This window comes from Balaenoptera acutorostrata, chromosome 1 (genome assembly GCF_949987535.1).
Source record: "Balaenoptera acutorostrata chromosome 1, mBalAcu1.1, whole genome shotgun sequence".
NCBI lineage: Eukaryota > Metazoa > Chordata > Mammalia > Artiodactyla > Balaenopteridae > Balaenoptera > Balaenoptera acutorostrata.
Genome location: NC_080064.1, coordinates 192,933,325 through 192,959,688, shown reverse-complemented (window position 1 = coordinate 192,959,688; position 26,364 = coordinate 192,933,325). Strand labels below are relative to the sequence as shown.

General features: G+C 35.7%; 1 protein-coding gene and 1 long non-coding RNA gene across 7 annotated transcripts in view; one reads left to right on the top strand and one right to left on the bottom strand.

Moving 5' to 3' along the window:
* Positions 1–14,770: 14,770 nt before the first annotated feature.
* LOC130705848 (uncharacterized) lies at positions 14,771–18,426 on the bottom strand. The gene is made up of 3 exons (XR_009006229.1): positions 18,340–18,426; positions 17,379–17,438; positions 14,771–15,178 (listed from the first exon to the last, which is right to left on the bottom strand). It is a non-coding gene; the product is annotated as an uncharacterized LOC130705848 (long non-coding RNA).
* A 166-nt stretch (positions 18,427–18,592) lies between these two features.
* Positions 18,593–26,364, top strand: part of KCNT2 (potassium sodium-activated channel subfamily T member 2) — a 369,675-nt gene continuing 361,903 nt past the window's right edge. For 5 of the 6 annotated variants that reach the window (XM_057529788.1, XM_057529796.1, XM_057529784.1 and 2 more), the window contains exon 1: positions 18,593–19,205. In XM_057529788.1, coding sequence (XP_057385771.1) covers positions 19,111–19,205 — 95 coding nt within the window. In that variant the 5' untranslated portion in view covers positions 18,593–19,110. The remainder of the gene's footprint in view (positions 19,206–26,364) is intronic. The other variant, XM_057529792.1, reaches the window with a different exon arrangement.

Below are 26,364 nucleotides of genomic sequence, written 5' to 3'. Positions count from 1 at the left end.
CTAGGAATTTATTTCACGTATTTTCAAATATATTGGCATACATTTGTTCATAATAGCCTCATTATTTGTTTAACCTCTGTAGCATTATTTATGTACAATACTTCATTCTTAATAGTGTTTAATTCTACTCGTTCTCCTGTTAGTTCTGATTAATCTTAATCTTACCAAAGGTTTACCTACTTTACTAGTCATTTCAAAGAAATTAATTTTTGACTTTGTCTTCTGTTTTTCCAACTTCATTATGACCTGTTCGTCTCTTTATTATTTTCCTTTTATTTGGCTGGATTTAGTCTGTTTTTTATTTTTAATACCATAAGATAGATATTTAGCTCATTAATTTTTACACTTCTTTCCTAACGTAAGAATTTTAGTCTGTCCATTTACCCAACACTCCAAGTTATGATACCTAGTATTTCCACTATTTTAAATGCCTAAAAATTGCCTAGGTTCCATAGTGATTTCTTCTATAATCCATGAGTTGCATGTGTTAATTTTTATATTTCCAAATGTAGTTTTATTCTAGTCATCCTTTGTTGTCATTATCTTCCTTAATTGCAATGTCATCAGACAAGTTCCAATATTAGCAAATATTTGAAAGTTTTAAAAACTACTTTTATGACGTGGCACACCATCACTTTTCATAAATATTCTATATGTGCGTGAAAAAATGTATATTTTTCAAGTGTGAAGGTACAATATTCTGTGTATATTATTAGTTCTAATTTGGCAGTGGTGTGATCAGAGCCTTCAAATTGCTTATTTTTAAAATGTTTATTCTATCAACTACTAAGAGAGATATAATAAAGTAACACGAATGATGATACTTTTGTCTATTTTACTTGCTCTCTCTTCTCTCTCTCTCAAACTCTCTTCCTCTCTCTTTTTTCCCTCCCTTTCTTCCTCCCTCGTATGTTGTTAGATAAAACTTAAAAGTTTTTATAAATTGTTAAATACACATTTTGCCATTACGTACTGATCCTCTTTACCTCTGCTAATGTTTTGCAGTGTAATGGAGTTTTTTTCAGTTCAATTCAACAACTCTGGCTTTTCACTGCTGAGTTCAGCCCAATTAGTGTAATTGTGATTTTCAATTGTCTCTATTTTTTTCCTGCCATCTTATAATAATTATTCCCTATTTCTATACTTTTCTATTTCTCTCATTTTCTGAATTTTTCACTGTTCTTTTCTTTCTTTTTATAGGAAGAAAAAACTTTATTACCATAGTACAATAATTTAATATTAAATTTGGCACTGAGCTTCCTAACCAGGACACAAAGGGAAACATTGGTTCACATAGTTCTCCTTAACAACTGCAAATTCAGTGTGAAAATAGATGAAAATGCCTTTTCTAAGAAATGAAAGTACATTGTTTTTTTTTTTTTTTTTTTTTTTTGAGAGAAAATTTATCCAAGTACTAAAGTCTAAAAAGAGTGTCTGGTGTGGAACTCAACTTATATAGCGCAGTACAACATGATGGTTGTCATTGACAACAGTTCACAGAAGGGAAAGGGCAGTTGGAAACTACTCTTTTTCTTTAATTGAAATATAGTTGATATACAATATTATGTTAGTTTCAGGTGTACTAAATAATGCTTTGACATTTGCATACATTATGAAATGATCACCATGACAAGTCTAGTAACCATCTGTCTCCATACAAAGTTATTACAATATTATTGACCATATTCTTTACGCTTATTTATTATCTAACTGGAGGTTTGTACCTGTAAATCCTCTTCACCTATTTAGCTCACCCTTCCCTCCACCATCCCTTTTGGCAACCACCCGTTTGTTTTTTGTATATATAAGTCTGTTTTCCTTTTGTTTTGTTTTTTAGATTCCACATATAAATGAGTTCATGAGGTATTTGTCTTTCTGTCTGACTTATTTCACTTAGCATAATATCCTCTAGATCCATCCATGTTGTCGCAAAGAGCAAGATTTCATTTTTCAGTTTCCTTTTCTTATTCCATTTTCTACCTCTATTTTTATTATTTAAATGATTACCTTTAAATTTTATAAATATAAAGTTAATCCATATTTTACTCACCTTTCAACAAGGGAACATTTTAATACTTAATATATTTGTTTATGCCTTTCCCAATTTACATGCTATTATTGTTCACTAATTAAACAAGTTTCCTTTAACACTGCTATTTAAAAATTATTATAAATTAAAAAAAACAATATTTATTTAAATATATCTATAGATTTGCCAACTTAATTGCACCTTAGACTACCTTCTGTTGTTATTTTATAGAAACATTCATTGTTAATTATATGTATTTATTGACGGGGTCATGGGGAACACAAATATTTAGCTAGACTTTATATCTGGGTGTGTCAGTGAAGGTGTTTCTGGGTGAGATTATTACTTGAATTGGCTATTTTTAGTAAATTCTTAGTTTTTTATCTAAAAATAATTTTTTAATATTTTTTCTTCAAAGATAGTATTTCTACGTTCTCAATTAGAGGCTGATTTTATTTACTCTTAGCTATATAAAGAGAGCATTCCACCACTTTAATAGTTTCCATCTTTGCTTAAAAGGCATCTTAAGTCTAGTCGTCTTCATTTTGCTGGTGATTTGTCATTTATCTTTGCCTGCTTTAAAATTTTCTCTTTGTCTTTGGTGTCCTTAAGTTGTATGAATATATGCCAAGGTGTAGATGTATATTTAGTCATTTACATGCCTTCTGTGTTCCTGGCTTCCTATCTTCATTTGTTCTGAAAAATTCTCAGCCATGATCTCTTCAAGAGTTCTCTCTTTTTCCTTTTATGTATTCTTTCTCAGACTCAGATTAGAGATACGTTATGCCTTCTCTTTCTTTCCTCTATTTCTCTTTCACATGCATTTTGGGTTATTCACATTTATACATTTTATATTCTTTGATTGATAATTTCAATATCTAAAGTCCATGTGATTGTCAATCTTTTGGTTTTTGTTTTTGATCGTTCTCACTCTTGAAGGCAAGAATCTGTGTGTGTTTGATGATTTTTGATTGTCAACTAATATTTTCTTGATATGTGGGAATACTGAAGGCCTATTTCTCTGCCAGGTTCCAGAAGTCAGCACTGTGCCTTGGAACATTTTAGAGCCCCAAGTGTCCCTCCCAGCAGCTAGATAAAGTGGCAGCAATAGATATCCTAGAATCTCAATGGCTGAAGATGATATTTCTATTTGTTTTTATATGTAAAAATACAAACACACAAAATGCAAACATATACAAAATATTATAATTGTACAAACAATATACAAAGTGCAAAACATTTAAATGAATATTATGTTTTATAAATATGTTTCTGTAACAATAGTTTACACTTGTTTATATTATCTCTCATTCATGCTACTTGTTTTTAATGGGCAACCCATGGATTGACAGTACATGTTGTTCTAGCCCCAGGGTCCAGGCCATGTGGGACTACCAGTCACTAGGACAGAGGGAAAGAGATGCAAATTGCGTACAATTTCTTAAAGCTTCTGCCTTGAGATCACACAAGTCACCTCAGCTCTCGTTTTATCATCCAAGTCAGGTTCCAGGCATGTTTTTAATATAAAAACTGGGTCAGTTCTGCTGTGTACCTCCAACACCCTCCTTTCATCACTTCCTGGTTGTCTTCGGTTTAACATGTATTCTGTGGTTCTAACATTTATGTTCAATTTCATAACTAATTTTTCCATTTTCTGCAAATCTTAGTTTTATATCTGAGTGTATTTTTTTTTAATCACTGGTATTTTCCAACTGTGGCTTCTCTGTTATCGAGATCTTAATTTTGATTTTTTTCCTTGAAGTTCATAATCAAATTTTAAAGACAGGCATTTGGACTCTATTCTTTGATTTCTTGCATATTCATGAATTTATTTCTTTTATACTAAAATGTCAACTTGACTGAATATAAAAAGTCTTAAAAAAAGTCTTGAATTGCACTTCTTTTTCATAAGGACTTCATAAACATTATTTCACTCATTTTAAACATATGATTATGTGCAAGACTTTAATATTATTCTTATTTTCTCATTTGCATGATTTGTCCCCAGGATGCCCATAGGATGCTTTTTACTTTTTAACTAACTTAAATGTAATTTTATTTACCTTTTAAGTTACAAAATAAGATGTGGTATTTTAATCATTCATATAGCACAGAGACAGAGAAAATGTCAATAGCCTTTATATCCTCCACCAATCTCCTCTCCTAAGCTTGTTTTTCTAAAAATATACATATTTATTAAATTATAACACAGATACAGAAAATGTGCAAATCATATATATAACGTAAACTAAGTTTATAAATGTGAATACACCAATGTGAGCAGCATATAGATAAGAAAACAGTACAACACCAGCATTCTAGGAGCCCCCTCACGCTCCATTCCTTCCCCAAGGAGTAACCACTATTCTAACGGCTAAAATAGTTTTGCTTGTTTTTTAAAGGACGGAAAACAAAGAAGTTCTTTGGTAAATGAAATTTCACATAGAAACAAAGACAGATGGAACGTGACACGAAGTTTATATTTTTCATTAATAAAAGCATTTGCTTACAGAGTGCCATATCAAATGAAGAGAGGCATGCATAGTTTGAATAATTATATCTGAACTACATTTTGTGAGCCGTTTGAAAGAAGACTAAATTTCCATACCTTCAGGTGTCAATGATTGTACTTATGTGGAAAGGATGGTAGAGTTTTGACTCACTGTCGTATGTTTAATGATGCTTCTTAAAAAAATCTTGTTAGTGATTATAAGCCTATTTAGCAAGGTCTTTTTGATAAAATGTCTTATTGAAGAATTATATATAAATGATCATGTATCATAACTGTACATGACACAAGATCGTTAAACAGAAAATCACCAACATTCTAGAAGTCCCTCTTCCATATCCTGACTTCTAAAACTAGTGTTTTTGTACATTATATAAATGGTATCATATACTATGCACTCTTTTGTAGCTTCTTTCCCTCAACTTTATGTTTGTGAGATTCCTTTTCCTTGTTCTGGGTAGTTGTACTTTGTTCTTTCTCAGTGCTGTATCATATTCAATTGGTGACTAAACAACAATTTATTTATCCATTCAGCTGTTAATAGGCATTTGGGTATTTTTTGACCATTACAAATAGTGTTGCCTTGGGCATTTTTATACATTTCCCATAAAAAGATATACCTAGGAATGGAACTGTTAGATGGTGGGATATACATGTGTTCAGATTTAGTCAATTCTGCCAAAGGGTTGTCTAAAGTAGTTGCACTAATGTCCATTTCTGTCAGCAATAAATGAGAGTTCTGGTTTCTCTAAATCCTTCTCAGTGTTGTGTGACTTTTTCATTTTAGTAATTTTCTGTGGATTTGTAGTGATAATGCACTGTTTAAGTTACTTTAAGGTAACTTATTTAACAGTTTTATACTACTCAAGTTTTTTTTTCTATACTGGTATACAAAGATATGCAGATTTTCCCATTCCCCCCTAAAATTTGTATTCAACATCTAAAACGTATGCATTGTTATTTATAACATATAATGAAGAATTACTATGAAACAAACCTACCCCTGCTTAAGAAATAGAACATTATCTTTGTAAAATTCCTTATCCATCTTTGAAAATCAATATTTTCAAAAACATTGGTTTGCGCTTTTTTTGCTATGTAATCATTACTTTAAGCTTATTATGTATTTTTAAAAATTGAAGTCCAGAAGCAGTGGAGACAGTCTTACTCTCTAGTCCAAAGTCACTTTACCTGCTCTCCAGAATGGCTATACCTGTCTCTCTTCCCACACAGCACATGAAGTTCCCTGTATCCTCATATCTCACTATGGTTTTAATTTGCATTGCTCTAGTTATTAATGCGTGTAAACATCTCTTTCTATACTTCATATACTTATTAGCTTTTTTCCTTTCCCTTCCTACAAAATTCCTGTTCATATCCTTTTTATGTTTTTAATGAGAAATCATACATTTCATTGTAAATATGCAGAAATTTCTTGTATCATATATTTCTAATATATTCTAAAGTTACCCCTCATTGGTTTTAGGTATTGTAAATGTCAGATTCCCATTCTGTCATTGGTCTATTAACTTTGACCAGGTGATTTTCATTTCCCTGATGATTAGTGATGTTGAGATCTTTTCATGTGCCTGTTGGCCATCTGTATGACTTCTTTGAAAAAATGCCTATTCAGGTCCTCTGCCCATTTTTTACTCAAATTGTTTTTCTTTGCTATTGAGCTGTATGAGTTCTTTGTATATTTTGGATATTAACCCTTTATCAGACATATCATTTGCAAATAGGTTCTTCCCATTCAATGGGTTGCCTTTTCATTTTGTTGATGGTTTTCTTGCCCTTCTTACATTGCTCTTTTCCTACATGTTTAATTTTTTTTTACCTATGAGTATGTCATCCACGCTTATTTCTTTCTGACTTTTACTAATTTTGAATGGGGCACATATATCTGGTTGAAGTATCTGCTGAAATATATTAAAGCTGAGAGGTGTAAACTAAAGCAGTGGAAGCTCAGGACACATCTTCATCACCTCTGTTTTGTCGTCTCCTTCGTAAATGTTTCCACTCATTATTACCTTTCCCATGTCTGGTAAGCAGAAAATCTTGAGTTTTCACAGTAAAGCCCTACGTTTCAGGTGTCTATGATATATCTCACCATTATTCATTTATTTTCATGGACTTTGATTAGCTGTCACCACAATGACTGTGGTGTATGCTCTGTCTTCTTGTCTGCTTCCTGAAAAGATGACGTACGTATGAATCTTCTTATTTAGCCTTCCCTCACTTCTCAGGCTTGCTTTAGACACCTGTACTCTGCTCACACCTCCATTCCAGGTATCTTTGATCCTTTTAGAGCTGTTCTCTCTACTTTGAAGGACCTCTGCACTATTTAAAGTGTCTCTAGGAGTTTGCATTTGCTCTTGTCACCTTTTGCCATTTTGGTCCCAATAATATTTTTCTTTAATTTCTTTTTGGAGGTTGTGATTTGCACTGTGACTATTTCCTGTTCCCATGGAAGATATAGCAGTCCCTATTTTTTATATTTAGTTGTTCTTTCAGTTGGCATTACAGAATAAAATAGATAAAATTACAGAAGGGAACAATGTTTAATTCTCTGAAATTGGGTAAAACTTCGGTCAGTAAAAATATTTTCTAATTTGCTCATCTTTTAAAGTCTGTTATTATCATGCAATTTTACATTTTTCTGTGGGATCAGGTGGTCTGCTGCTTTGTGGTGGATATTTGATTACTGCAGAATGTAAAATTTGGGACTCGCATATGGAATGTTAGTCCATGCCAATGATGTGAAAATTACCATCCAAACAGCAGTGAAATTTGCTGAGAAAGAAAATGTAAAGTTGTTCTACTACTTAGTTTTATTAGGAAATGATTCTGGTATGGGACCAACAAAAGGACTGGTAATTATTCACAGCAGTATTGAGGAGATTGTCATATGTGACATAAGTTTATTTATTGGTTAGGACTTTTTTTTAAGGTGCAAATGATAGAAATTCAAACCATCTTAAGGAAAAAAAGAGAGCTTATTGATTCCTATGACTGAGTATTCTAAGAATGATGCTTACTTTAGTTATGGCCAGCCCCAGAAGCTTAAAAAATATCTTGTATTGCTGCAAAAGTCCAGTCAGTTCCAAGTTATTTACAAGAAGGACACACATAACTTCTTAGAAACCCCAGCAGAAAGAGAATTGCTCACTCCCAATATCCATACATGAAAGATTCCCCTTTCCCATTGTCCATACTCTTTGACCCAACTTGGATCATGCAGCTATGTAAGAATGTGTGTTGAATTCCACTGTGATCAAATGAGAACAGTAGGACTTTTATGTACAAAAACAGGATGTTGGTAGAGCAAAACTTAAGTCCAATATAATTAGCTGGGCTGTACTCTTTCAATATCCTGATTGCAATATAATCTTGGGAAAGGATTTGCATTTCTACTTTAAGTATGTGCAGAGTCCCTGAAGCCTCTTCTGTTTTGTTTTGAAGAGGACTGGAGGAAAGAACAAACCATAAGACAAGGCTATTTCAGTGTTCTTTATTCTTTAGCTGCAGATTGGAAAACCAAACACCAGGATATTTACTCTGGCAGTTTCAAGTTTTGCTTGGAATCCTAGGTTTCAAGATGTTCTCTTGTTTCTGTTGGAAGTGAATGAAATAGTCCTCTGAATTTCTTCAAGCATCTTGAAATCACAGGAAGGAATATAGAAGGCAGGACAATTAAATGCAGAGGAACTAAGTCTTCTGTGGTACCATTAGGTCACCACATCAAGCTTTGGCTAAAGATGTTCTACTTCTCGATTTTTCCATATATGAGATAATACACTTCTTTAATGTTTTATGGCATAGTAGATCAGGTATTTTGTTACTAATAATCAAGAACATCCTGAGTGATACTCCAGCTTATTTTGGCCCTTAGCCTTGACTAAGTGTCAAAATCTCCTTTCATGAGAATTAATAATCTGCTAATTTGGATATGTCATATTCCCCTTAATGTTCTCTGATGTCCCTCTTCCTATAACTCCTCTTGCTCTATCTAACTAGACCTAGTACCTAGAATATTTCCTCTGTACTGAGCATCCTCATTTCACTTTTGACTTGACCTACTGACTTGGATCTTCTTTAGAGTCCAATTCAGCTTCTGCAGAATCTCTAACATGGTCTCTTTATTACTACTGAGTTACGATTTTGGCAACTTTATTTTCTTTCCTATTTGATTCATTCCTACTCACTAGCTCTCACATGACTCTAGCATAAAAGACCTAGCTTCTAGTTTGCTCTTTCTAACAACTGAATTTCACCTAGGAATTTGGAATCGGTCTTTCATCTGTGATCAGGGAGCTGAGCCTTAGCAAAGCAAAAAAGCATTGAAAGAAAATGAGAAGGTGGGAAATTTCAAAACAAAGCTATTTGATTTATTACTTTTATAGTCTTGGTCCTATCTGAACCATGTTCTAGTATAATTAAACTGGATAAATTGTTTTGGAAAGACTGAGTAAAACAGGTAAGTCACAGAGAAATCATGATCTTAGAGAATCTGGTAGTCAACTCCTAGGAAATTTATCTACTAATGTTTCAAGAAATTAGTTGAAAACTCACTTTGGCTGTCAGGTCATTAACATATAATAGCATTCAGGTTTTCTGTACTACCCTATGCAACGTGGTGATTTTCTCAGGGCTTAAATCCAAGTGAGTGTATAGGCTTAGAGGCAAAACAAAAAGAAATAGAAGTGCAAAGGACAAGTTAAAGTTGTTTCTTATTCATGTTTCCTAAATCTGGGTGAATGCCTTGTTAAAAATGTTCATCGTAATATTCTCAAATATATATTGCATTTCTTCACACTAATCAGTATTTCAATATATTTTATATTGATATTTGAGTAGGAGGTGGTCACCTTTCCTCCTAATTATTGATTTGGCTATGACATTTCCAGATTGCTTTTTGCCATTTCCTTATTTTCTGCAACTGTAAAGTTTGCGTGAAGCCAGTGTAAAAACTGCATTTCTCATGGAGCTCTGTAGCACATGTACAGCTTATTGCATCTGAACTCAATATGGTGCGTATTTTTTTCTGCTTTGCATGTGAAAATAATTCAAGATGCTTGTTTTAATTTTAAAAGCCTCCGTGATCTGGCTTCTAACTAGAGAATATTTAAGGTACTTTCTGATTATCCATATTTATTATTTCCATGGGAGTTCAGAAGAATCACTGAGCAGCCAGATATTTTTTTCTTTTTAATTTTAGTATATTTTTACGTTGCTTCAATTGCTCTGAGGGTACATATTTTAGTTTATCTCTTAAAAGGTAATCAAAGCTGTTCAACCAGTTGTGTGAAATTGGAAACGCGTAATTAAATTCATTAGTTGCTAAACAGCAAAGACGAGTTTATATTAAGGAAAAGACTTCTAAAAATGCGGATGCCTACATTTTGAAAAACACATGTAATAACAATGGCATAGTATGTGGTGAACACCCTTCTAAAATATTTAGACATGTTAATGTATTTGATCCTCAAAAAATAAGTGCTCTAATTATTCCATTTCGTAGATGGGGAAACTGAAGCACAGTGGTTAAGTTGCCCAAGGTCAAGCAACTGATAAATGCCAGTGTCAGGGTGTAAATCCAAGCAGTCCAGACTCAGAACGTGTACACCTGATCACCAAAGAATATTGCTTTTCAGGTAGTTGGGTGGATGGGCTGGTGGGCAATGGGACCAGGGAGGTCCAGGGAAAGGGTAGGTTTTATGCCAAACTATGCCCACTTCTGGAATTCAGAGCCTAAATGATGGAACTGCAGGAAAGGATTTACTAAGATTTTATTTGTGTATGTGTGTGTGTGTGTGTGTGTGTGTGTGTGTAAAAGATAGGATACAACTTTTGTACCCCTCGGGCTGGAGTGACCTAGGCGTAGAAAAGGTAGCATTTACATTGAAAATGAGATACATACTGACTCACTACTTTCAAATAATAGCTTTTCAGATACCTACCAAGTGTGAAATCACTAATAATATATCACCTTTTAAACTGCAACCTCTTCAAAGATATATCTAATTTTCTATAATTTTGTCCTTTTCCTGAAGACTGAATATAGAAGGCTCAACTGAGGCTGGGCAGTTGCTGCTAATGGTCGTGCCTAATGATTCCCTCTCTTTTCTCAATCCCTAGTACGAGTATTCAACATCTTGCCATTAGTATCAGTATTTGTAGTTTTGTTTCATTCTTATTTTTATATGACAATAGAAAAATGTACAGTAAATACACATTTTATAATTTGTATACTCAAATGGTACAAATCAAGATGGCAATGGATGCAGAGCTACTATTTAATACCTTAAAGTGGAGACCTATCTGAAAATAAGATCAAAATTTGGTTGATGAAAGCAATATAATATTTACAACATAACACTATAGCTAAAGAAAATACATGAGTGTCCAGAGTCTTATGTATTCATAAACACCAGTAACCTCAATGTATCTAACACTATTATTTGTGAAAAAAAAGTGTGAGATTTTTCTAATTTCTTTGATTTTTTTATTATGTGCTGTGCTTACACCATCATGTTATTTGCAATGAAAATTACTACTATTAGCTCATAGCCTAGGGACACTGCATAATAATCAGGAAAATTGGACTTCCATGTCATTTATAGTGAAATGGGTATTGAGTGATTTATTTTAGCTTTCCATTTCCTCTATCTAATCATCTTCAAAATGAGAAGAATATCTATTCTCTTAATATAAAATATTGTCAAATTATTATAAATTTTAAACAAATGAGTCTGGGGTCACTTTTAACACTGAAATGGACATACGGTAACCGTGTAAGTTGTTAATATATTATAGAAATAATACAGAAATCACCAAAAGTTTTCCTCCTTGTAAATTAAATTTCTAAATAGGAGGAATCAATAAAAAAATTAATGACAATATTTCGATACAAGTAAAACCATTTTAATTGCAAAGATCATACCCCATATACTTTTTCTTTCTTGCAAGCAAGCATTACTCTATTTCTCAAATCACACCCTCATGAGAGAGGACCTATTACACTTAATATAAGGCTGTGCTAAGACGCTTTTTAAATTGGCATGCCTTACTTAGTTAAGCACGGCACATGCACATGCATGTGTACACACACACAGAAAAATAATATCTATATGTGCAATGCAATTTTCCCATATTGGAATTGAAAAATCTAGGCAATTATCCAACAAGATTATTGAATCATTTTCTCTTCCTTTACTCCGCCTTACTTTCCTTTCTATCATTGAACAAACTCTGTTTTGGGGTCCATACTATATACCAGGCACTGTTCTGCATGCTGACAAGATCAACAAGGCCCCTGCCCTCATAGAGCTTATATCGATCATAGTGGGAGTGGAGGACTAGGGAAACACAAACACAAAGAGCATCTCTGTGTTGGATGATTAGAAGAGTCTTCTCTGATGACGTGACAAGGAAGTTATGAGGCAGCCGTGGCAAGAAGGGGGAATGCAATTCAGGGAAAACAAACAAGTGATGGGAAGTCCCTCAGGTGGAAAAGGAGGTAAATGATGGTGGATCTGTAGGACTTTGACTGGGGAGTTTTATAATTTTATTTTAATTTAGATGACCAATCGGGAAACACAGATGTCTACTAGTTATTGACCATAAACCTTCTTTCTCAGCTCTATTGGGAAGAACATGCACTTTGGAGTCAGAAAATCAAGGTTTTGAATCTTGGCCTAGCACCTTCTATCTGGGTGATATTACCTGAGCCTAGGTTTTCCTATCTTTCAAAACTGGACAAAATTATTTGGTTTTCATAATTGTTGTGAATCTCCTACATAATATCTGGCACAAAACAGTTACACCGCAGCTATTAATTTTTTTTAGCATTTGTGCGTTTTTATGCTTGAAGAACGACAAGGATACGACCTAATCCATTCACATATGTAGCTTCTCACTCACTCACTAGACAGTTGTTGATCACCCACTAATTGACAACCCTTGTGAAAAAGGCCAAGTCGTAGCTGCCATTACTTGCTTTAGAAGGTTTGGAGATGACAAGGGTGAAGGTGGAGGAACGAACAGGAACAGGGTGCTTCTTCTGATCTACCCGAGAGCTGGATTTGGGACCCTAGCAACATAAGGATGGGTAGATCGAAGATGAGAACTGGAGTTTTCCAAACCTGCTGGAGATTTTGTTCCCTGCAGAAAATATATTTGTTTTGTAGGTAGAAGACTCATGTGGGTGTGATTCCTGGATTATTGTCGGATAACATCCTTCGAAGGTATTGAATCACATTTGATACTAAATAATTCCCCCTTTGGCTCTGTGTTCTTCCTCCAAAAATTCAGTCAAAGGAAGAGAGTTTAGAAGCAGGTAAAGGGAGTTGATGTGTGTTATCATTAAGAGTGACGCTGAATAAGATGTGTGTTGAGGGAGAGCTTTGAGGAAAGGGAAGGAAGCAAGGAGGAAGCTCACAGAGGACATTGCTCTTAATATATTCATAATAAAATATTATATTAATATATTAAATTAATACAACTCCTGACAAGCTTACACCGTAAGGTACACACACAGATTTTGCCTCTCGGACAAGTTTTAATTTTAGAATGACAAAAACCACTAGAAGTGTTGGGTAAATCATGTTAATTACCACAATATCTTCATAAATCTCCAGATGGCCTTCCTCTAAACTACTTACCTGTGCTTTTCAGGTGGAATTGGTGAATCAGTTGTGATAGTCTGCCTTTTCCTTTTCTCTCTACTGCTTCCTCTTTTCAGTGTTGCTGAAATAAAAATTATTCTGCTCATGTGGCTGGACATGCTTAGAATATAGGGCAGGGTTTGTTACATTTTTCTTCCTGTAGATAGAATCTATTTTAGCTTGAATCAAGGGTCACAGAATAAAACTAATTAAGAAAATAGAGAAACACCCGTCTCTACGCTGGGGGTAGAAGCTGAATTCCCTTCTGTCATCCCTCCCACCTCTCCAGCCCATCCCCTTTCCCGGGAACCTTTACAGGCTCAGTGTCTGCCCAGCTCTTCTCTCCCAGTGCCTCGAGTCAGGTGCATTTATCCCTCTATATGATGCTTCCTGATTTTTTCTGTCTGGATAAGAATTTGCTCCTTATATTCAGACCCACAGATTCAAACCTTCTTGACTTCTCCCTTTTGCAGATGGCTCAGAGTGAACTCATTTTCTCACTCAAACCTATTTCTATATTCCTATCTCACCCAACAGTAAACTCTTCACCTGCTTACTCATCCCAGAAGCCTAGAAAGTATCATCGATTCTTCACTCCCCATTAAATTTCATACTCTCTCGCTTATCCAGTCCTGCCAGTACCATCTTCCTAATTTCCTACAAATCTGTCCTCTCCTTTACATCTGCATTGTAACCACTGCCTCATTTCAGACAACTGGCATATCTCTCCTGACATACTGTATGGCTCATAAATGGTCTCCTTTCTTCCCTTCCTGTCCTCCCCACCAATCAATCATCTGCACTGCTAACCGTGGTGGTCTTTCCAAACATAAACTGGACTTTGTCACTTACTTACTTAAAAATCCTCAAGAGATTCATCATTGTCTACAAGTTGAAACCCAAACTTGTTGGCATGGCCTCTCCAGATGATAAATGAAGGCAGCTCCTGGCTGCTAATCTTCCTGCCAATTTTTCTCCCTCCTCTCTGCCCCCTCCCCGTCTAAATACAGACCCTGAGCTCAAATTACCATTGCTTTCTTATATCCATTATCTGTACCTGTATACTTGCTGATGCTTCTCTTACTCACTCACTTTTTTCATTCTTCAGTATAGATGTGAGTTCCTCCAGAAAGCCTTCCCTGATTTTCCAAAACCAGAATATGTCTCTCTGTGCTCCTCAGCAACATGCCTGCCAGTGCAAATTAGTGTGACCTGCCACATTCTAGTGTAACTATTGGATGGTCTTCCTCTCCCCCATTAAGACTATGAGAGGTTCAATTCATAGTAACTACTCCATGAATCTTTGTTTAAAAAAATTAATTGAACACATCTCTCTCCATTACACTGAGATGTCGCTATGTAGCTTAATGATGCTGAATAGATGTGGATTATCCTGTCTTTTTCTGCCGACACAGATGAAGCATCTATGAAGTAGGTAGTCTAACACATAGAAAGTTATTTTTTTCTATTTAAAATTTATTTTCAAATAGCTTTTACAGGTCTAGGTAGGCATAATCATTAACAGTTTGAAAATGTTGTCATAAAAATAACATAGGTAATATGCACATATTTTGGGGGTAAAAAAACCCCATCATATTCTATACTCGCAACTATGTTCATTATTCACAAGATAATTATCAAGAAATTTTTTTTTTTAAATATTTCCTCTTATTTATTTATTTATTTATTTATTTATTTATTTATTTATTGGCTGTGTTGGGTCTTCAGTTCGTGTGAGGGTTTTCTCTAGTTACGGCAAGTGGGGGCCACTCTTCATCGCGGTGCGGGGACCGCTCTTCATCGCGGTGCGCGGGCCTTTCACTATCGCGGCCCCTCCCGTTGCGGGGCACAGGCTCCAGACGCGCAGGCTCAGTAGTTGTGGCTCACGGGCCCAGCTGCTCTGCGGCATGTGGGATCTTCCCAGACCAGGGCTCAAACCCGTGTCCCCTGCACTAGCAGGCAGATTCTCAACCACTGCGCCACCAGGGAAGCCCAAGAAATTTTTTTTTATAAGTAAAATCATTCTTCACTCATAGGAATGACTCTCATTTCTTTTTATATTTAAATATTAATATAATCAATCAGTGTACTGGAAATCAAAGATTTAAAAAAACAACTTTTTTTCTTTTAAAGAAAAGGAAGAAATTAGAAGATATTCTCAAATGTGTTTTCTGGAAAGAAAAATTCTTAAACTAGGAAATGAATCTTCTCCCTAATTCTCATTCTTAACATGCTCTACTCCATCACCATTGTAATTCAGAAGATTTTTGGTGAGTACTCTCTTAGTAGTATGGGACCAAATTAGTCTATTGCTCTAATCTACACTAGATGTTGGTTAGGGTGCTTAAGAACACCAGTGAGTAAGGTGCAAAATTGTAATGTACAGAACCAAGTTTAAAAATGTTTCTAAAAATCTAATCTCATGTTATAGTAGGATGAAAGCTTTCACACACACACACACAGAGAAAGAGTCTATGAAATAGGACATTAAAAGAGCACAATGAAAAAAGGAAACCAAGATAAAAAGAGTGAAAGAGGAAAATATATTTTAACAGCAGGAAATGACATGACACGACATGACAAAAAAGAGGAAAAAGTATAGAAAGACAGGTGGGAGAGCTGAAAGTCAAAATTAATGACAAAAAATGAAAAGTCTGCCTTCAGAAAACTGACAAAAAATAGAATGGAGAGCAAAGGATCTTCCAATTATAAATTTAAGTTTCAATGTCCAAATATTGCTATATCTTAAGAATGTCAGGATAGTATTTGTTAGATTGCATTATTCTTTTAATTTTCTTAAACTTAGAAAGATAAGATTCTTCACTGTGACAATTTTAAGGCACATAGTGGTCTCCACCTGCTTTGACACAGTAGGGTCCTTTGTACCCTTTGTATCCTTAACAGCTGGGCTATGACACTACTAGTTGAGCAAGTTTTTACTTATTCTATTTTTTTTTCTTTCTTTCTGAGGTACTTGCTCCCTCTTAAAATGTTTTCTGGGCACTTGGAAGCCAAATAATTAAGACTGCCATAAAGGTGACACCAAAATAAGGTGCACAGCTTTCTTTTCTTTTTTTTAAACAAATATATCTTTATTGGAGTATAATTGCTTCACAATACTGCGCTAGTGGCATATACCCTGAGAAAACTCTAATTCAAAAAGAGTCATGTACCCCAATGTTCATTGCAGCACTATTTACAATAGCCAGGACATGGAAGCAACCTAAGTGTCCATCGACAGATGAATGGATAAAGATGTGGCACATATATACAATGGAATATTACTCAGCCATAAAAAGAAACGAAATGGAGTTATTTGTAGTGAGCTGGATGGACCTAGAGACTGTCATACAGAGTGAAGTAAGTCAGAAAGAGAAAAACAAATACTGTATGCTAACACATACATATGGAATCTAAAAAAAAAGAAAATGGTTCTGATGAACCTAGGGGCAGGACAGGAATAAAGAGGTAGACATAGAAAATAGACTTGAGGACATAGGGGGAGGGGGAGGCTGGGGCAAAGTGTGAGTAGCATCGACATATATAAACTACCGAATGTAAAATAGCTAGTGGGAAGCTGATGCATAGCACAGCTTTCTTTTAAGTCAAATGCTTTTGCTTTACTCTCTAATCTCTAGCACTGCAGAAGTCTAACACTCAACAGCTATTTTTTTCCTGTTTTTAGTGCCTTGCTTCTGAGTCTGTTACTGATACATAAATATTTCAGATTTCTGCCAAATATATAAAGGCAGACTATAATAATACAAATAAAAATATAAATATTAGCCTGGAACGTTAAAAAAAAAGTGAACTTCACAGAGCTATTTAATAGCAGATGATAAGGTCCAAAATATAAAACAGATATTCTCTCTCTCTCTTCCTGCCCCATCTCCCTCCAACTAACAATGTAGTGATATAACTTTCTCATTTGGCAAAGGGATGACAAAAGTTCATGCAAAAAAACATAAATAAATACACAACTTTGGAGCTAAAGCAAATGTGAAAAAAGATTAATTTACTATCTTTAAAAGCTTTTAATGCATCTCAACATTGTTAAGATTTTACTCATTTTGAATGCAGTGTGCTAGAGAGATAAGCCACAGGAAGGGGGATAAGATGTAGAAAAATGTACAGCAGGCCATAATATAATAAGCACTACAAGCAAAATACTCACAGAGGGTATGAAGGGTTCAAAGGAAGAAGGCATTTTAACCAGCTGGACGCATCAGGAAATCTAATAGAGGAGATGTCATTTGAGATGGGTCTGGAAGAATGGGTTGGATCTGGACGACAGAGACATCTATTTCCACTTTTTCTTCAGATTTAGGTAGGTACTCATTCTATTTTATCTGCTATTACCTTTTTGCTGATTTCTTCTTGAATTAATAACGTTCTGTAAAAATATCGCTTTGCCTCTACTCATAGGCTTCTCTTTCCTCACTCCATTGCTTTCTTCCCTTCCCTTGAGTAAGCTGCAAACTAGCATAGAAGACTTAGTTCAACTTCTATGTCTTGACCCTTCCCTGCACGAAAAAGTGTGTTATCTCACAGGTATTTCCAAAACTCTTTATATGTTGCTTGATTACTGTGTCTCATATTGTATCACTTCATTTATAAGCTTGTTCCTGCAAGCAAACGATGAGATTCCTGAGGGCACGGGCCGTGATACAGTCTTGTATCCTCAGGCCCGAGTCTCTCAGAGGGGAAATATTTGGTGTCTGTACGTACCCTGATGGAATCGGTTCTTGGTGGAAAAACAGAATAGGCAAATAGGACTAGGGCTTTTATACACAGCAGGTTCCCATAAGCTGCGGTCCATCCTGAAAAACAGGCTGTGGACCCTCGGGTTCACCCTTCCTCTGACCGCGTGGGCCACTAACAGGAGCACACCTAGCAAGGTGCAGGCCACTTGGAAGCCCACAGCACCACGGGTAGCAGCAGCCCTCATTTCCTAGTATGTCATCCTCCATGCATTAATCGTTTCTCTGCAGCGGCCTAAAGTGGCCCTTCATTCTTTTCCAGGATCAGGGAAACACCTCCCTTGCTTTCAGCCAGTGAGAAAAAAGACTAGGACTTTCCTGGGGCTGGGAGCGGGGATTCCCTCTCCCGGAACGTGCCATTTCTACCCCGCCTACCTGGCTGGAGACGGCCAAGGAGAAGGAGCTGGGGGACCTGGGGACACTCCACGCGCGCGTCCCCCTCCTCCAGAGAGGGGGTTGAAGCCCTGGAACCCGCTAATTAGGCTCGCCCCCATTGGTCTTCCCCAGGCACGGCCGTCACCGTTATGCTAATGAGGGGCGTCTCATTGGCGGGGCCTCCGCGGCGGCCCCGCCCACGGGGAGAGCCCGTCCGCCGCGCGGGGACTCCAACCCCGGGACCCCCGGCGCCTGCGCGGCCGTGCGGGGCGTCCGCCCGAGGGGACCTGCTGCCCGGAGCTGTCCTCGGAGGAGCCTCTCGCCGCCCGCCGTGCGGGAAAGTGCTTCACCCTAACGCCGAGCGCACGCCCACCCCTCTCCCCTCTTTCTAGGCACCGCGCGTTTTTTCTCTTTTTTCTTTCGGGCGAAGTAACTTTTGCATTCCCGCCTCCCCCGAGTCCTGGGGACCAGAGGCGGCGCCGATCCTGGGGGCGGTTCCTTGGCAGCGTTGGTTCTTGTCAGAGCCAGACTTTTGCTCTTGGGCTGGGTTTGCATCATCCCCATCACACCCTCAGGAGAGAGGAGCCGGCCCCTTTCAGCCTCAGCTTCCGGCTGGGAGCAGACCCCCCCTCCCCCATCCCAGGCCCCTTCCCCTGCTCCAGCCCATCTCCCGCATTTCGTTAGTCCTCGCCCTCTACTCCGCAATATTGTCTTTCTCTCGTCCTCCTCGCCTCCATTCGTTGTTTTACGTTTCCCACTCTTTGAGGAAGGATGGTTGATTTGGAGAGCGAAGTGCCCCCTCTGCCTCCCAGGTACAGGTTTCGGGATTTGCTGCTAGGGGACCAAGGATGGCAGAACGACGACAGGTGAGTGGTGTGCTGCCGTGTGGTTCCGTAGATACAGCTGGGAAAGGGAGGGCTGGGGAGGCTGGAAGGGGAAAAGGAGGGAGAGGAGGGAAAGGAGCCAGAGGCTGGGGGAGGGAGGAAAAGGGACTCTTTGACGTGTCTCTCCATTTTGACTCTCTAGAGCAATTGCTGTAGGCAAGGAACTCTTTGCCTTTTCACTTTCTGATCCCTGCAGTGCATTTGTTGCATTTATTCGTGCTTATTCTTTTGTCTATCTGTGCTTTCTTAGGGTGTGTATGAGGCTGGCGTGAGAGGTACAATTACATCCAAATGGCACGCAATATCAGTGCCAGTCAATTTTCATTTTTTTTTTTCCTTAGGTGTTGTTAACCAAATTCGAAAATGCATCCAAGTTGATTGAAAAAGCACATTATAAACTTAAAATCACCTGCACCCACCTGTTTACTTACTCCGTGTCAGTCTTGTCTTGATTAGGTGTCAAGACACCTGCCACTGGGAATTTTATGCTTTTTAAACATTTGAAGACTCAGGTAGACAATTGGTTTAAATATGTAACAGGTAGTTAGTGAAAATGGCAGCGTTGGCAATGGAAAATACTCACTTTGAACGGGTAACTGTGACTATTATTAATAATGGTGTTTGTATAGTATGATCCAACCTTTTCATAAATAATGTACTTAACCTAAATAGTGTATATGCCACAAAATTAAAACTAAGTCTCAAAACTAAAATATTTATTATTAGCAAAATATTGCTCATGTGTTTTGTCTATAGCATCACTGTTTTGCCTAGTTAAACTTCTGGAATTCCTCTTGCTATGTCTTATTATTTAAAAAGCACATTTTATATTTCATTGAATTTAGTATTTTCCAGAATAGTCATTTAGGTATCACATGCCACATTTCCTTGTTTTAAAATAATATGTGTATACCAAGTAGTCTTTCAACTCAATTGAAATGTTTCCTTAAAGTTCAGTTTGGTATTGATGTTCTATTTTAATTGCATAAAAGATCCATTATTGGTCCCATTCAGAATCTCCTTGTTCAACCACTGGGAAATACCTTCCTTCTTTTCCTTCCCATCTCAGCTCTCAATACCAACCCCTACCCTACACACAGGGGATTTTATCTTGAGTGCCAATTGTGGACTTCTTCTTTGGTCTCATGTTAGTAATTTAAAGGGGTAGGGATGTTTTGTAGAGGATAATATTTCAGTTCAATCTCTTCTTTTTAGGCAAAAACATATATATTGGTAAAAAATTAAAAAACAAATACCAATTTACGAGTATGCTTGGAATGTAAGGTGTTCTGGTTGACTGAAGATGAAGAAAAGAATATTTAAACAAATTTCAATGCTAATTGACATTTAGATAAACTATATTAACTTAGCTCAATGGCTCATCAAGTACAGTGAGGTGTTCATAGTAATTGGATCTGTATTTGTTACTTCAGGAGGTCAGGATGATCATGTAGAGTAGAAATCCTCACTGTAAAAGTCTGAGTTGGGCTGAACCCATGGAGTACATATTTTGGACTTGGTGGTGGTAGCACTGTTTGTTTTTTTAGTATCGTATCCAAGATACTAATTGTTCATGTGGTTGCCTTCACTTTTCTAGGGGTGCTGCAGTTATATTTCAGGAATTAAGAATTTTGGTTAGTTGACTGCTTCCTAAATGAGTCGTTGCTATGTTAAAAAAAGTTTTGCACGTTTCTTTAAAATACGTATTATACTGAAAGTTTATGCTAGACCAACTTTAACTTTAAAATTAGGCCATATGTACTGTTAAAATGAGGTATTGTTACTGAACCAAACGTGGGTTCACTTTAAGGGTAATTTTGTGGCTCTGTGAAAACTTAGTTTTGGTTCTATTAGTTGTCCATCTTCGAAGACAAGAGCCTTTGATTAATAGGGACCCAGGTTTCAATCCTATGCTTACTTCTTCACTACCTGAGTGGCCTTGGGCAAGTCATTCCGCCATTATGAAATTCAGTAATCTTATTTCTGTAAAACTAACACTTAGTTGGTACTAAGTACTTGGCTAGTGCTATATGTTAACTATGCTATATGTTATATGCTTATATGTATGTGTGTGGGTAATATATATATATATATATATATATATATATATATATATATAAACACATGTATATGTTAACTTATGATATGTGTTATCTCAGTCGATCCTCACATAGTCCCTGAATTGTAAGTAATTATTTTAAGGACTAGGAAACTCAGTTTCTGGGAAATTAAATACTTGTGTTGGTGATATATCTTACAAGTGTAAAGATGACTTTGTGACTGAAATTCCTCAAGAAGCTGCGAAGTTCCCTCCACTTAATTAAATTTGAATTTATAAGAATAATTTTACAGCATCTAGCATAGGTGAGGTGCTCTTAATGTTAGTTCCCTTCTTCACCTACGACTCGAAGTTTGCAACTTTTAAAATTTTCTTCAGAAACTTAAATTAATATGCAATAAGTAAAATCATCTCTTTTGTCTTTAGTATTGTCACAAATTCCTCTTTGCGATTAAGTCTGAATAGCAATCTTATTCTACTCAGTTATATTGTGGACTCAATTCCTGCAGAGTCGAGGAGGAAGCAGTCTTTCATACAGGAGTAAGTAGACAGTTTCTAACAACAGATGCATTTAGTGCTCTGCCCATGTTTTCTGGATATTTTCTATGAACACCCTCTGCCTGTCTGAGGTTTTTTGTTTGTTTGTTTTCTCCTGGCCTCAGGTGCACACCAGGGCCTCCTGGAGAGCAAGGCAGAAGTACCACTGAGTAAATACGGATTTGTTAGACAAACACCTTAGCCTCCTAGTTCCTTGGTTGGGACCATTCTGGAGCATGTTCTCTACACTGTGTCCAATGGGACTCAGCTCTAGTTGGCTCACGGTGGTAACTGGCTTGGTATTGCGAGTTTATTGGCTTCCTTCCCCCTCTCCCAAACTGGTATTTTCTGTATCATTTCCCAAATACGCTATTTAGGCTTCGATCCTTATCTCAAGGTCTTCTTCCGGGGGAATCTAGATCAGGCTGGATACCTTCCCCATCTAGAGTCACATCCTAGAAATGACGGGGGAATTAGATGATAGGAAAGTAGACACTTTCTACCCTGCCCTTCATTTTAAGAATTTTAAATTCATTCTTAGTAGGATGTGGTGAACTGGCATGTGAAAATGAGTGAGGCATATCACTGATGTGTGAAGGGGTATTGTTACAGAGGGAATATTGGTGGGTCTATCAGGATACAGGAAGTGTGTACTCCACACCGTAGACTGTCTGTGAACTAGCCTTGGATAGTTGACTTACGTTTATGTTGTACCACCTTTTGGTAGGGAAACAGACACACACTTAAAATACATGCAATAAGTATGTATATGTATAATGTATATGTGATAGATCTGTATTCTATGTGAAATATATGGAATGACTATGTAACGTATAGGTCAGTGCATCCTTACATAATTACCTCTCCCTTATTGGCATTCTGATATCCTGTTCTAAGTAGCACGGAAGGGAAAAGAGTTAGAGCAGTGAAGATAATTTAGCACAGGAATAACATTAGTTCTGGGAGGCCATGAATAAGTTTGAGAGTTGCTAAATGACAACACTGCTTATGCCTTAGGGATGTCTGTTGTATATATAATGCGTGTTTACTTTTTTGGCATCCTGAACACAAAAATCTAATGTAAATGGTTTGTATAATATTTCTTTAATGGTCATTTATCCAATCAGCTAATGTTTGAATACATGCTACATCTGAGAGCCTCATTAAGTTAGGCTTTGGGAAGAATATAAGAAAGAATATGAAACAGGGCTTGATCAGGAGGTGTTCACAGATATAATTAGAGGTGAATTTTCCCCCAGAATGTTGAAAGTATTGCTTATGTTATGATGATATCCTTGCAGAATTTCTGTTTTAAGACTGTCAAGAAGAGCATCCAGCATTTGTAGATAGGATATTCAGTGTTGGCTTGAAAATACAGTAGCTAAAATCACTATATTAGAGATGGCTCAAAATCTTAATATACTTTGAATTTAATATTTAGAATACTTACTATCATCAAAGTTACTCTATGATTGAAACCAATATGAGTAGAGACAGAATTTAACTGATCTTATATGGGAGCCATTCTGTAATATGTAAAATTGTTGTAGTGTTAAAATACTTTTTTTTTTCTATTTTAATGTTGCTAAGATTCATAAAGCAATAAAAATTTAGAATATTCTCTTACAGTTAAGAGAATATTAAAGATTGAATATTAAAGATAAATATTAAAGAATTAAATATTAAAGAATATTAAAGAATTCTTTAAAGAATATTAATTAATTCTTATTCTTTAATAAGAATTAATTAAATAATATTAAAGATAAATATTAAAAATAAAGATTGGTAAATTTCAGGTTTTAAATGCCTTTAGGCAGTTAGGACAAGCCCTTCTCATCCTTCATCATGACTCAGTAATTTTAAAGTTTGGAACACAATGCACTTGATGCGGATAAATTATCACAGCTGTGGATAAATTACTGTTAATGGACAATTCTCAGTTGCAGTCATATGGGAGTAGGCCATTTATTTAATTAACATTATTCTAGTTTTCAGATATTTGGTCAGGTGTTGCAACTCCAGTAATTTTAAGTATATCTTTCATATTTTGTAGGTGGAATTTAAAAGTAATGCAAGCAAGTCACCTAATGCATTGTAGTAATTGAAAACATAAAAGAAATTGAACAAAGGGTACAGTTCAATCGATTAATAGTTTAAGAAGTATTTATAAAATGGGGAGAATGTTGGATAGCTTTTGGAGTATGTGTAAATTTAGATATCATACAATGAAAATATGCAATATGACTTTATATAATCAAATTGAATTGGGAAAATGGGTTTTGGATTGGCATCTGGCACATTTATGTGTTACCAATTTTATCTTTCTTATTAAATTATATATTATTTTTAAAAGTAGCCATTTAATATAAAGTTCTTATTCTAAGTTTTTATGTTCAGGTCAGTAAATATACTTTTAAAATATTTTAAGTGTTATTAAAAAGAATGAAATGTTATTTTTACTGTTTAATTATATAGTGGAACCAACCATGCATATGCAATATCTATAAAAATGATTTAAGCATTTATTATCAGAAAACCCAGACTATTTGTTGTCTTTTAGCACTATTATATTAAGAGAAATCTCCTTGAATAAGGCAATAAAAAATTACCTACTACTGAAGTAGGTAATGGTGTAAAAATTGACTTTACATATATATATATAAAATATATAAAATGCAGAGAAAAATGTAGTGTAATAATTATTATTTTTCAATAGTTACCAATAAGTCAGACATTCATATTTTATATAAAAACATATGATTTTTCTTTTTACCTATTCTTATTAATAAAATTGAAATATGGCTTTTCAAATTTATTGGAATTTAAAGTTTGATTCCATTTAACCACTCTTATATATCCACTTTTTGTATATGGTTACTTATTTGTAATACCTCTTCTGTGAGTATTATACTTTTCTCAAGATACCTCTATGTATAATAAATCTTGGGTGAAGGAAGTTGGAATGTAGCAATTTCATTTTCCACATGAGGTATGTGACATTTTAAGGAGATTAAACTTTCTACTAAACAGCTTCTCCACTGCAGCTTCAAGTTAGTCTTGAGGATGGGTAGAAAGACATAAATCCAGATGGATGACCAAGAAAATGATTTCAGCTAACTTATTGTTTTATCAGAATTAACATACTTTTTTCCTTCTCTGTTAGTAATGTAACTCAACTTCTGCAAAAATAGATTTGAAAGGTAGTAAGAGAAGTAGTACAAATGAAAGCTTATTTTGGTCTTCATTATTGGTACAAAATAAAAATTAACAATATCTTTAGTCATCACGTGTACCCGTAGCTAGGTTAATAGTGAATGTGATACTTTTATTGGCTTTTTCAAATCATGCTCTTGTAGAGATGTGGGTGGACCTAGAGACTGTCATACAAAGTGAAGTAAGTCAGAAAGAGAAAAAAAAATATCGTATATTAACCCATATATGTGGAATCTAGCAAAATGGTATAGATGAACCGGTTTGCAAGGCAGAAATAGAGACACAGATGTAGAGAGCAAACGTATGGGCACCAAGGGGGGAAAGAGAGGGGGATGAATTGGGAGATTATACATATATGCACTAATATGTATAAAATAGATAAGTAATGAGAACCTGCTGTATAACACAGGGAACTCTACTTCACTTCGCTGGGCAGTTGAAACTAACACAACATTGTAAAACAACTATACCCCGCCCCCCCCCAAAAAAGCAAAAAATATCATGCTCTTGTTTATCATTTATATGTTTATATATCATTTTGTCATTGATGGTTCATCTATTTTTATTAGTGTACTTATATATTGCCAACGTTGTCTTACTTATGTGCCATGCTTGTCTAAGTTGCCTTTAGAAAATGAAACAGAAATACTTTTTACAGTGAAATTTAACCAGTAGCTTTGTATATTTATAGTTTGAAATTTAATAAGGGTGGCCTTTTCTGAGCTATATTTGATACCTTCAATCAAGATGTCTTTAAACTAATGCTTTTCCTGAGTCTTAAGTTGCTAATTTAAAATTTCTCTGTAAAAGTAATCAAAACAGTAGGTAATAATCCAGAAGGACAATTACTTTTACTCTTTGACAATTTTTGACTGGATATGGGATTTTTTTTTAATAGGTCATTTTTTTTTTTTTCACAAATATCTTAGTCATCAGACAGCAATCAAGTTGCAATTTAAGAGAAAACTACTTGGAGAACAGAGTAAAAAGAAAAAGGTGCATCTGTAGCACTGAGAAAATCTCAACCTCAGTACAAATTCAAACTGGCTGTGTGGAGTTGTAAAAACTAGGATGTGAGTGAAGTGGGTGGTGGGCGGGGACTTGGAGTCCCCTTTCATACTGAGTGTACCGCCCAAGTAGAGTGGATAAAGATAAGCTGAGCCAGAAACTTCTTTCTGGTGGTCATGGTGGTGGTATGTAAGGTTTTTAAAGTTGTAAGCAAATGACCAAACTTTATGAACAAATTATAAAGACTGAGCATAGATATTTTACCCTTGCAATTCAATAAAATATAGAACATTGTTAATCTGTCAAACATTTAATATAATCCAT